Here is a 13,772-nt window from a genome sequence, read left to right as displayed (position 1 = left end):
GAGGCAGAGCAGATGCGATCTGTTCATCTGGGGACGTCTAGGTTTGCTGACACCTACACTATATAGGTGCATGCAAGTAGGAGGACGTGGGCTGGACCTGCATCTGAGTCTGTGACAGCCCACAATCTGATGTCTCGAATTCGCGGCGCGTTTGTTACGGGCTCTCCGTTTCTGAACGGCAAAAATTAAGCGCATAGGTATGTGAGCTCGGCTCGGCTCGGCTCATTCCGGCTGCGCACACGTCGTGGCGAGGCGCGTGGCGGGGGAGAAGCACGCGGGAACCATTTCTCTTATCAAGCTCCAATAGCATGTGAAAGAGAATCCTTTATAACGAGGTTCAACTCTTCCTCCACTAATGAGCTGGGACTAAACTTCCCACAACATTCCTTGTCACGACACCTATATGGGCCCATAGAGATTTTTCTGAAATTGTTAGGTGAGCACAAGGCCGACCCTGTATTTCAACAAGTGCATCTTCTATTGCGGACGGGTGAGGGGAAGGAGCGGCCGAGCGCCTCCCTCGGCTTGAAGAATGCCAACGTCGGCCGCCGGAGTTGTGAGCTTGCCGGTCGGAGATGAGACGAGCAGTGGGAGAATCGGTCGGTGGAGAAATGAGAAGGCCGTCGAGACGTTCGCGCAAGCGACTGGGTAGAGCGAACACGTTCCAAATGCTGGCGAGGACAACCATCACAAGTGAAGATCAATGCATCTCATCCAACGGTCCAGACCGCGTTCACTTTGAATTGTTGTAAAACTGACATCCAATTTGTATCATTTGGTTATCTTTAAAACAACGACGACCCCGGTAGATACATGTACTGTACGGGACCGTGCACGGTGCATATCTGCATCCCTCTTCACGTATGAGCTAGAAGAAGAGTTGATGAGATGTTGAGAAGATGACGATGACGATGAGTTGCCGCATTTTCAAACCAGGAGGAGATTCATGTTTCTTTCTATATCTAGTCTGTACCGCTCTTAATGCACCATATATCTACGATAAAACAGCCCATCTGCCTAATTTTCTTCTCCACGTTTATAACTGGCATATATATGTGCCTTATTCAGGGTGAAGAAGGAATGTGTATAGGGATATCCATTACTACATGCCAAGGCCCCACACGGCCGTATATGGCAGTTATAAACATCGAGAGAAAATCGAAGTCGATGGGCTGTTTCAGCGTAGATATACAGTCGCATTACCACAAATATAGCCTAAATAGGAAACAAACATGCAGCCTTTACTGGTTTGGAAATGTGACAACTCATCGGTTGTCACCATCTCATCATGTCATCAATGCTCCTAGCTCATCCGTGAAGCAGAGATGAGGATCGGATATGCACCCCCGTGATGAATTGGCACGGCCAAATCCTCATCTCAACTCTTCTCGTCGCCTATAAAACAGACGCCTCAGAGCTGTAGCAAGGCAGATCACAGACCTCAAAGTTCTCAGCTGTCCTCCTCCAAATAATCAACGGATTTGCTATTTTACAGCTGACTGTTTTTCAATTCGTTTATGTTCAAGTTGTTGTCCGTCCGTTCTTGCACGAAGATTCGCGCTGGTTATTCTTGTCGGGTCCGGGTTTTTCTGTCTTGTGCGGTTTTTTTTGTGCCCGTTACCACCATGCCCGGCCGGTCTGATTTTTGTTCTGTTTGAATTTTGGGCTGTGTGCCTTCCCCGTTACCTCCTCTTTCATTTTGTCCTCTTTGTTTCGATAAGGCAGAGGCGGAGCTCGAGCGGCAGAGCAGGAGGCGATTTCTCCCCGTCCATGGCGATTTGGCGACCTTCCCCCGCCGGATGTCGCAGTTGGTTGTTCCTCTCTCTCTCTCTCTCTCTCTCTCTCTCTCTCTCTCTCTCTCTCTCCGTCGCGCGCTTGTGCTGCTCTGCTCTTGTTCGTTCCAGATCTAGGTCAGTTCATGCCGACCTCTCGCCCATCTGGTGCAGCCGCTGGTAGGTGTGATTGGTAGGGTTTTTGATTGTTGTGGTTCCCCTTTTGTTTGTGTAGTTGGAGTGTGCGGATTTTCTGTAGGTGAGAGGGCGGCTTGTGGTTGTTTTGTGCGGATTTTCTGTAGGTGGGAGGGCGGCTTGTGGTTGTTTTGTTCTCCTTTTTGTCCGTTTAGATGCAGCGTGTGGATTTTCTGTAGATGTTCGTGTAGGTGCTCATGTTTCTATAGGTGAGAGGCCGATCTGTAGGTGCTCTTGTACCTGCTCATGTTCATGTAGTTGAGCGGGATTCGTGTTCATGTTGGTGCGGATGCCGTAGGTGTACTGGTAGATGAGCGGGATGCTGTAGGTGTACTTGTAGATGCCGAGCTCATGTTCCTGTTCATGCTGCCATGCTCCCTGATGCTTCCTGATCATGCCCTTATGCTAGTTGTTAATGTTCCTGCTCTAGCTTTTTATATATTCCAATGAAATTTGGCTCCTGGTGCTCCTTTTCACTGTTGTCAATTGTTTGGTCAGTCACTTTCAGTGTTGTCATAGACAGTGTTGTATTTTTGCTTCTAGGGGTGATTTTTTATTGTAATTACAGTGTAATTTTCCGAGAATGTTACTGTAACTTTATGTCTGTTTTACTGTGTAATTCCAGTGTAATTTTTACCCATTAGTTCCGGTGCAATTTCAATTGTAAGTACAGTGTAATTCCAGTGTCAATGCTATTTCCAGTGTAGTTCCAGTGTAATTTTTATCCATTTTTTCCAGTGATATTTCCAGTGCAATTTCAACTGTAATTACAGTGTAATTCGAGTGTATTTAATTCCAGTGCTATTTCCAGTGTAACTACAGTGTAATTCCACTGTAATTTTTACCCATTTTTTCCAGCGCTATTTTCCAGTGCAATTTCAATTGTAATTATAGTGTAATTCCAGTGTGATTTGAGTGAGATTTCTGCAGTGTTATTTGATTGTATTTACAGTGTACTTTTCAGTGTAATTTACCCATTTAATTCCAATGTAATTTTAATGGATTTTTACAGTGTAATTTGATTGTAGTTCCAGTGTAACTGTGGTTTCACCAAAATTATTAAATTCCAGTGTGGTTTCCGTTTACAGGTTTAAAATGGGTAGGCTATGAAAAGTGTGTCATCAGGATATTCCATTAGTATCATTATTAGAGAGTGCAGATTCAGTTGGTGAAGCTTTTTTGCCTAATGATTTTGCAGAAGATGGTTCTTATCCTATGTCTCCGGTAGTTACTTATTTACGTTTCTCTTCTTTATTGTTTTATTTTTTTAGTTTTGATTTAATTTTGTTTGATCTGTTTTATTTCTTTTTTGTTTGCAGGATCTATCTCGAGACGAAGGAGGGTTCGACAAAGCTCTTTTGAAGTTCTATCTCAATCAAGTATGTTCCATTTTGTCTTTTATGTTCTTTCTTTCTTTTGTTATTTTGGCTTTTTCTTTATTTTGTTTTTTGTCATTTCAGAAATGAAGTAATTAAAATGCACTATAATTTAGGAGGAATTTACAGTGTACTTACTGTGTTTTTGTACTGTAATTTACTATGTTCTTCCACTGTAATTACTTCCTTTTGTTTGCAACTATTTTTACTCTGGAATTTAGGACGAATTTACACTGTACTTACTGTGTTTTTTGCAGTGTATATGTTCTTGCATTTGTAATTACTTCATTTTGTTTGCAACTACTTTTACTCTGGAATTTAGGAGAAATTTACACTGTAAATTTAGAGGATACAAGACTATTTACATAGTGAATGTAGAGGAATTTACAGTGGAATTTTTGTTGTGGTTCTGATGTTGATCTCTCCCCTATGTTTCGGAGTAGAACGAAGGAAAATCTTGTGAAACTATCAACGTAAGAGCATAAAGAGGTGAAAGAAGAGATGATGCAGTGGAGTTGCTGACCTGTGGATCATGTTCTTCATCTTTTTCGTGATTAGCAGGTTCATCCCCGTCTGTCATCTGTGTGTTTCCTCTTCGTTCTACTCTTCCTGGGAGCTCTCCTCCTCCCCGATCTGTCATGGTCGCCTCTTCCTTTCCCATGGGTGTCCCCAGATCCGGTTAGGTGAGATCTGTCTAGCATTTTTTCTGGAGGTGGGGGTTTTGTATAGCGTTTTTTGATCTGTTGCATGGTTTGCAAGCTTCCAGAAAGTACTGTTGTGGTCCCTGAATAGGTGGATGTTTTGTTTTGCTGGAGAAAGCGGGCTGGATGGTTGTCCGACTCGTTAGCGTCTTGATTTTCTCCTTTTTTGATGACTGCCCTGATAGTACAGCTGTAACGTTGTCATTGGACAAGAAATTTGACTGTTTTCAAAAAGGAAAACAGTCAGATGTCAATTAGACATTCCCATAATCAAACACTCTGAGAGAGGGCGCAAAGGTTTTAGGGTGGGTTGCAATGGGGCGGAAGAAGATCGTAATCCGGCGCATCGAGAACAAGGCTGCACGGGACATCTGCTTCTCCAAGCGCCGGCAGGGGCTGTTTCGCAAGGCGAACGAACTGGCCGTCATGTGCGGCGCCCAGGTGGCCGCCGTCGTCTACTCCCGGGCCGGCAAGGCCTATTCCTTCGGCCACCCCTCCGCCGAGGACATCGTCGACCGCTTCCTCCGCCCTGCGGAGCAGGCCGGGGCGGCGGGGGCTGGCATGGGCGCCGCCGTCGACCCGGACCGGCTGGCAGAGCAGCTGCAACAGAAGTACAACGAGCTGTGCACGGAGCAGAACGCGGTGGAGCAGCGGAAGGAGCTCTGGGGGGAGGCCATAGCGAAGGGTCGCGCGGAGGGGAGCCAGGCGGCGGCGTGGCTGGACGCAGTCGCAGACCAGCGCGACATGCGGGACGCGGACATGCTGGCCTGCATGGCTTCGCTGAGGGAGGCGCAGGTCACCGTGGCGGCGGGCGTCAACCAGGTCCTCCAGGACGGTCGCCGTGACCGGGAGGCAGCCCTCGCACCCCTGCCGCCACAGCTACTCGCCGGCGGCGGTGGCTTTGAGCTCGGTGGGACGGGGCAGATGATGGCGGTTATGCCAACGCCAGGGTTCGCGGTCGGAGGCGGGTTTGAGCTCGGTGGCACCAGCGCCGACGGCTGGATGGAGGAGCTAATGACAGCGATCGCAGGCTTCGGTGGGCTTGAGCTGGGTGGCACCAGCCTGAATGGAGGGACGGACCAGATGGTCACGGTGATGCCAACGCCGGGGTTCGTAGGCGGAGTGGGGTGTGAGCCAGATCCTTGGTTTGAGCTCGGTGGCACTAGCGCAAGCGGCGGGATGGAGGACGTGATGCGGCGCTGGGTTTGAGCTGGGTGGCACCAGCGTGAATGGAGGGACGGAGCATTCACCAGCGTGGGTTTGATCTGGATACAGCATATGTATTTCTGTTTTTCCCTTTTTGTTTCTCTTGTTGCGGTGCATCGGCAACCCAACATAGTGGCTTGCATTGTTCTGTATCCATTACGCCGAATTAATGAAAATACAAGCCTTTATTTTTATTATTCTATTTTACAGCATGATTTTTGAATAGTTTACAAAAACGTTTTTTCCTTGTTGAACCATTGGCTTCTAACTTTCTCATCTGTATAGCTGCTTAAACAGCAAAGATGTCATGGGGAAAATATACCAATAAACATACCTTAGCCTTTGTTTATTGTGCAAATCGATGAATCATACTAAACAAATATACTTGTTTCTTACATTAAAAATACGTGTTTCTTAACCAAAAAAATCTCTATAAAAGATCATATGTGGAAACACGCACACACACAAGTAATAACAACATACATATATAGTCCGAGAAAATGAAGGATAAGAACCATAACATGGATGCTGTTGACACTAAATTTATTGGCTACCCTGAATTTAACCGATAGCTAGTTGTCCTAGATTCGTTGCATCTCATCGCAAGATCAGGATTATTATTGATGGTAGAAAATTAATATGATTGTTCAACAATAAATAAATAGTTTTTTAGGTAACAAATAAAATAAAATAAAACAGGGTAAGGCAATGCCCGGTCTGCCACAAGGAGTCAAGCTATGAAAGGATTGCACATACGTTCAACATGCTAAGCACTCTTCCTAAAAACATTTCGTAAATCTCAAGATGATATGCCGGCCCAGTCTCTCGAAAGCACTCATAGGGGTTGGGTGGTGTGCGTATTTGTAAAGTTCATGTTGAAACAACACACATTACCTGGTCTCAAATTACTTGTCTTAGATCTGTCTAGATACAAATACATCCGTATCAAGACAAATCTGAGACAAGTAATTGGGGTCGGAGGGAGTACATGACATCTTTCATGTTTAAGTAGCAATATGAAAACGATAGAAGCCAATAGTTTAACAAGAAAAAACACTTCTGTAAACTATTAAAAGTTATGCCAAAAATAGAATAGTAGAAAGGCTTGTATTTTCATTAATTTGGCGCAATGGATACAGAACACAGTACAAGCCACTATGTTGGATACACGCTGCAACAGGAAAAACACAAATACATATGCATCATCTAGATAGCTAGCTAGGTGGATACGAGACCGCCTTCTAGAAGCACGATGCATATGACCAAAACGAGACAGAAAATTTCTTAAAGGCATTAAATAAAATTATTGTTAAATGATCGAAGATGGCATTGGATCTCTTTGTAGATTGGAGCCATGCACGTCCCTCCACGCTTGCGTCGGCAGAATGAATGGACTCAGGCGGACTCGGACAACTAGTTCCGGATTCGACCTCGTTTTCTTCTCAGTTGGTGAAGTTGTCGTGCGGCCCGGACTTGTGATTCACCATCTCCATTCCAGCGGTGAACCCTCCGGTGGCATCAACGTCATCATCTCCGTTCCAGCAGCGAGCACTGGTAGCGGTGGCAACACAGTCAGCGTCTGATGCTGCTGCTGCATCTCCCTTCCGGCGGTGAACCCCGACGGGATTGGCATCCTTGACATCATCTGCTGTTGCATACTGTCCATTCCAGCAGCGAACCCTGAGGTGGTGGCATCGCCATCATCATCATCTGCTGCTTAATCATCACGTGCACCCCTCCATCCACGTTGGTGCCATCGAACTCAACGCCATAGCCGTCGGCGAGCCACGGCAGTTGTGGCATCGCCGTCATCATATGCAGCTAATGAAAGTTCTCCTCCATCCCGCCATTCGCACTGCTGCAACCGAGCTCAAACTCACCAACGTCGGCGATCGCCGTCATCATCTCCTCCGGTGAATCACCAGCGGCGGTGGGTTTGAGCTCGGTTGCACCAGCGCGAATGGCGGGATGGAGGAGAACTTTTAGCAACAGCAGATGATGATGGCCATGCCACATCTGCCGAGGCTCGCCAGCAGGTATGGGTTTGAGCTCGGTGGCACCAGTGCGGACAGAGCGATGTACGAGATGATTAAGCATCATATGATGATGGTGATGATGATGATGATGGCGATGCCACCACCTCCGGGGCCCTGTGCTGGAACGGAGATTATCCAGCAGCAGACAATATCGGGGTGATGCCAACATCGCCGAGGTTCGTCGGTGGAATGGAGATGCAACAGTAGCAGCAGACACTGACTGTGTTGCCACCGTTGCTGGTGTTTGCCACTGGAACGGAGATGACGACGTCGCCACTGGCTCCGGGGTTCACCGCTGGAATGGAGATGATGCATTAGGAGCCCGGGCCACACGGCAGCTTCCCCAACTGAGAACAAGACGAGGTCGAATCCGAAACCAACCGCCCGAGTCCGATTGAGTCCATCCATTCTATCGACTCAAGCATGGATGCACGTGCATGGCTCCGATCTACAAAGAGATCCAACGCCATCTTTGATCATTTAGCAATAATTTCATTATTTATTACCTTCTAGAAATTGTCTGTCTCGCTTTAGTCACATGCATCGTGCTTCTAGAAGGTGGTCTCGTATCCACCTAGCTAGTTATATCGATGATGCATATGTACTTGTATTTTTCCTTTTTTTTTGTTTCTCCTGTTGCGGTGCGTAGCGTACCCAACATAGTGGTACTGTGTTCTGTATACATTGCACCGAATTAATGAAAATACAAGGCTTTTTATTTTTCGGTACGATTTTTTAATAGTTTACAAAAACGTTTTTCCTTGTTAAACTATTGGCTTCTATCTTTCTCATCTAGCTACTTAAACAGGAAAGATGTCATGTACTCCCTTTGTCCCCAATTACTTATTTTAGATTTGTCTAGATACGGATGTATCTAGACATTAGATACATATGTATCTAGACAAATCTAAGACAAGTTAATTTGAGACGGGGTAATAGAAAATATACCAATGAACTTGTTTGGCCTTTTTTTTATATAGAAGATACACACAAATAAGAACAGCATCCCTATATAGTCCTAGCAAAAGAAGGATAAGAACCATGGCATGGATGTTGTCGACACTAAATTTACTGGCTATCCTGAATCTAAATGATAGCTAGTTGTCCTGGATTCGTTGCATCTCATCGCAAAATCAGGATTATTATTGATGGTAGAAAATTAATATGATCCTCCAACAATAAATAAAAGAGATTTTTAGGGTAACAAATAAAATAAAAACTTTTTAGGAAACAAATAAATAGATAGATGTGATGAGACACAAAATATAGTAAGAATTAGACCAAAACAGGGTAAGGCAATGCGAGATGCAGGCTGGGCTTTTAGTCATGCGAACCTTTAGTCTCATGACAAGGGCCATTGCCCCGTCTGCCACAGAGAGTCGAGCTATGAAAGGATTGCACATACATCCAACATGCTAAGCACTCTTCCTAAGAAACATGTTTGCCTCTCAAACTTGGTTCTCGAAAAGAGGGTAATGACTTGCTCAAACTAAAACCAGAGAACCATATAACATTGAACTAGCAAACATAGTAGGCTTAGATCCAAAAATAAACAACGTTATGTATCATGCATATTCTTTCAAAAAAAACATGTTGATAAAATAAATGATTTGCTAGTGCAAGCATACCGTGATAATTATTACCTTACGATGATTCTCTAGTGCTTTCATAAAGTAAATAAAGGATTTGCTAGTGCCAAGGGAAAAACATTCTCTACCCGGATTAAAAACAAAATGTACTTAGATCTATACTCAACTAAACAAAGTCCGATGCACATGTATTTGTAAAAATCATGTTGATGAGACAAAAGTGTCAACTATTGTAGAGATACCTTCAAATTTATTACCTTATGTTGACATCATCCAGATCCATCTTTCTCGCCATCGGTGCAAGCTAGGAAAGCCGCTGATTTGAATAACATCTCTATCGATCTACATCTTGTGCCTAACTCTGGAATTTAGTTTTATTGATGTTTGATGTTGGGAACTATTTTGAAGGTTTTGTTCTCTTCGTGAGATGCACTCTTATCTATTGGACAACAGATAAGAGCTACTATATCACAAACAGAAAATTGAAAACAGCAGACCATTAAACATCTATCCAACTAAATTGCAGAGTTAGGCACGAGACAGTAGGTCATAAAGGAAAGGACTTGGTAGTGCCAGGAGAAAACATACTGAACCTGGATTAAAAACAAAGTATATACTTAGATGGATTCAACTAAACAAAGTCTTAAGCCACATATAATTGTAAAAATCATGTTGATGAGACAAAAGGATATAGACATCCTAAAATTTATTACCTTATGCTGACATCATTCGGATCTATCTATCTCCGCATTGGTCCAGGATGAGAAATCTGCCGATGAATTTCAAGCCGCGGTGCGGCCAATCGAATGGACTCCACCACAAAGATATGCACTCCACACGTAGGAAAAGTTGCGCATACAATTCATGACGTATGCTAGATAAGACGTTTAATAATGTCACCAGACAGGCGCCTCTCGAGCGGCAAACGACGAGCTCGCCACCTATTGACAAAGAGAATAACAAACTCGCCAGAGAAGATGAAAGGTGACAGTGTAGCGATGAGAGGAACACCGGAAGAAGAGGAAAAGGATGAGTGCGCCGCAAAGGTTGAGAATGAGGCGTGGGGGTTGGGTGTTGAGTCGCGTTAGGGTTTGGGTGAGCATATATAGCACTTTGGGTATTCGTGTAGATGGTTGGATCGAGATCTAATGGATATAGATCTGACATCCGTTTAATCTATTTTGAGTGGTTGTGAATGGTTGGTGCATGTTTTTTTAAATAAACCTTTATTTAATTGGGAATATAATTCTAATACATGTCACCTTCACCATCATCGCAGGGGTTGGTATTTAGACATGGCACTCACAAATCATACAACATAATATGTGAAATATATTTTATTATAATTTGATAGCCACGTGTTGAGCTAGGAAAAAAAGGCACAAAATTAGACAACCAATGGGGAGATGTCCCCCAGTCATTTTTTTGCGGCAACAACAATGCTATTCTCTGGCCGATCACTGCACGACCCTAATCAAGTGGTCTGTTGTAGTTTAATTCTATGAATGGATATTGGTGTCGTGTGCATAGCAACACTCTTCTCTAGCAATTTGTACTTCTTCACTGATGCAGCAATGTCCATCATTGCGAACATGCCGGAAGTTTTATTTAGGATATTATTCGTCTCTAGGATTTTCAATCCACCCAAGGCTTCGACCATGGCTTCTTCTTCTTCGAGACGTGGTCTAGCTCGATCTTAGCACGATGACTTTTCGACCATGGGATACAATGTCAGGCTGACTCCGGCAGCAAAGTGACAACGGCGGGCACTAGGATGGCATGGTTGCAAGTTGTAACTTCCTAATTTTGAGTGTCTTCTTATATCATTGGAAGTCCTTTGATATAAATCCAGTCTCTTATATTTCCAAAATGAAATTAGACGAGTAGTCTGACAACATCTGTATCATACATCAAACAATGGTTTATCTTTTTCTTTTCTTTTTTGCAGGGAATCATACAATGTTTGTCATGCATACATAGTGTCACAACAGAAAATCAAGACCATGCATGGGCAAACTGTTGGAGAACGCAGCATTTTAAAAAAATTCCTACGATCACGCAAGATCTATCTAGGAGATGCATAGCAATGAGAGGGGGGAGTGTGTCCACGTACCCTCGTAGACCGAAAGCGGACGCGTTTAGTAACATGATTGATGTAGTCAAACGTCTTCATGATCCAACCGATCCAAGTACTGAACGTACAACACCTCCGTGTTCAGCACACGTTCAGCTCGATGACATCCCTCGAGCTCTTGATCCAGTTGAGGACGAGGGAGAGTTCCTTCAGCACGACAGCGTGGTGACGGTGATGATGAAGTTACCGGCGCAGGGCTTCGCCTAAGCACTAACACTATATGACCGAGGTGTGTAACTATGGAGGGGGGCACCGTACATGGCTAAGACAAATCTTGGAGTCCTTTGCGGTGCCCCCTGCCCACGTATATAAAGTAGGGAGGGATAGAGGCCGGCCCTCCTAGGGGTGCGCCAAGTGTAGGGAGTCCTACTAGGACTCTCAAGTCCTAGTAGTATTCCCTTTCCTTTTCGGAGTAGGAAAGAAGGAAAGGAGGGAGAGGGGGAAGGAAAGGGGGGCCGTGCCCCCACCCCTTGTCCAATTCGGTTTGGGCAGGGGGGGAGGCGCGCGCCACCTCGTGGCCCTTCTTCCCTCTCTTCACTAAAGCCCAATAAGGCCCATTAACTTCCCCCGGCGAATTCCTGTAACTCTCCGTTACTCCGAAAAATACCTGAATCACTCGAAACCATTCTGATGTCCGAATATAGCCTTCCAATATATCGATCTTTACCTCTCGACCATTTCGGGACTCCTCGTCATGTCCGTGATCTCATCCGAGACTCCGAACAAATTTCGGTCATCAAATCACATAACTCATAATATAAATCTCATCCAACGTTAAGCGTGCGGACCCTACGGGTTCGAGAACTATGTAGACATGACCGAGACACATCTCCGGTCAATAAACAACAGCAGAACCTGGATGCTCATATTGGCTCCTACATATTCTACGAAGATCTTTATCGGTCAAACCGCATAAAAACATACATCATTCCCTTTGTCATATGTATGTTACTTGCCCGAGATTCGATCGTCGGTATCATCATACCTAGTTCAATCTTGTTATCGGCAAGTCTCTTTACTCGTTCCGTAATGCATCATCCCATAACTAACTCATTAGTCACATTGCTTGCAAGGCTTATAGTAATGTGCATTACCGAGAGGGCCCAGAGATACTCTCTGATACACGGAGTGAGAAATCCTAATCTTGAACTATGGCAACTCAACAAACACCATCGGAGACACCTGTAGAGCATCCTTATAATCACTCAGTTACATTGTGACGTTTGATAGCACAAAAAGTGTTCCTTCGGTATTCGGGAGTTGCATAATCTCATAGTCAAAGGAACATGTATAAGTCATGAAGAAAGCAATAGCAGTAAAACTTAACGATCATTATGCTAAGCTAAAGGATGGGTATTTGTCCATCACATCATTCTCCTAATGATGTGATCTCGTTCATCATATGACAAAACATGTCTATGGTCAGGAAACTTAACCATCTTTGATTAATGAGCTACTCAAGTAGAGGCATACTAGGGACACTTTGTTTTGTCTATGTATCAACACATGTATCAAGTTTCCGGTTAATACAATTCTAGCATGAATAATAAACATTTATCATGATATAAGGAAATATAAACAACAACTTTATTATTGCCTCTAGGGCATATTTCCTTCAATCTCCCACTTGCACTAGAGTCAATAATCTAGTTCACATCGTCATGTGATTTAATACCAATGGTTCACATCTTTATGTTATTAGTTCACATCGCCATGTGACTAATACCCAAAGGGTTTTACTAGAGTCAATAATCTAGTTCACATCACTATGTGATTAACACCCAAAGAGTAATAAGGTGTGATCATGTTTTGCTTGTGAGAGAAGCTTAGTCAATGGGTCTGTCACATTCAGAGCCGTATTTATTTTGCAAATTTTCTATTCCAACAATGCTCTGCATGGAGCTACTCTAGCTAATTGCTCCCACTTTCAACATGTATCCAGATTGAGACTCAAAGTCATTCGTATCGGTGTAAAATCTTGCATTGATGCAACTCTTCACGACGAACTCTTTATCACCTCCATAACTGAGAAATATCTCCTTAGTATTCTAAGGATAATTTTGACCGTTGTCCAGTGATCCACTCCTGGATCAATGTCATACCCCCTTGCCAAATTCATGGCAAGGTACACAATAGGTTTGGTACACAGCATAGCATACTTTATAGAACCTATGGCTGAGGCATAGAGAATGACTTTCATTCTCTTTCTATTTTCTGCCATGGTCGTGTTTTGAGTATTACTCAACTTTACACCTTGCAATACAGGCAAGAACTCCTTCTTTGATTGTTCCATTTTGAACTACTTCAAAATCTTGTCAAGGTATGTACTCAGTGAAAAATCTTATCAAGCGTCATGATCTATCTCTATAGATCTTGATGCCCAATATGTAAGCAGCTTCACCGAGGTCTTTCTTTGGAAAACTCCTTTCAAACACTCCTTTGTGCTTTACAGAAAATTTTACATCATTTCCGATCAACAATATGTCATTCACATATACTCATCAGAAAGGCTGTAGTGCTCCCACTCACTTTCTTGTAAATACAGGCTTCACCACAAGTCTATATAAAACTATATGCTTTGATCAACTCATCAAAGCATATATTCCAACTCCAAGATGCTTGCACCAGTCCATAGATGAATCGCCGGAGCTAGCACATTTTGATAGCACCTTTAGGATTGACAAAACCTTCTAGTTGTATCATATACAACTCTTCTTTAATAAATCCATCAAGAAATGCAGTTTTGACATCCATTTGTCAGAT

General features: G+C 43.8%; 1 protein-coding gene across 1 annotated transcript; it reads left to right on the top strand.

The window, feature by feature from the left end:
• Positions 1-4,359: 4,359 nt before the first annotated feature.
• LOC123038446 (agamous-like MADS-box protein AGL61) lies at positions 4,360-5,253 on the top strand. The gene has a single exon (XM_044462191.1). It carries the CDS (start codon positions 4,360-4,362, stop codon positions 5,251-5,253), a length of 894 nt encoding a protein of 297 aa, XP_044318126.1.
• Positions 5,254-13,772: the final 8,519 nt, after the last annotated feature.

Source organism: Triticum aestivum, chromosome 1A, assembly GCF_018294505.1.
Source record: "Triticum aestivum cultivar Chinese Spring chromosome 1A, IWGSC CS RefSeq v2.1, whole genome shotgun sequence".
Lineage (NCBI taxonomy): Eukaryota > Viridiplantae > Streptophyta > Magnoliopsida > Poales > Poaceae > Triticum > Triticum aestivum.
The sequence above is the reverse complement of the archived record's forward strand: the minus strand, read 5'-3'. Positions and strand labels throughout refer to the sequence as shown.

Bases quoted from the DNA above. Each gene is read 5' to 3' on its own strand.
- LOC123038446 (XM_044462191.1), top strand. From the start codon at position 4,360: ATGGGGCGGAAGAAGATCGTAATCCGGCGCATCGAGAACAAGGCTGCA.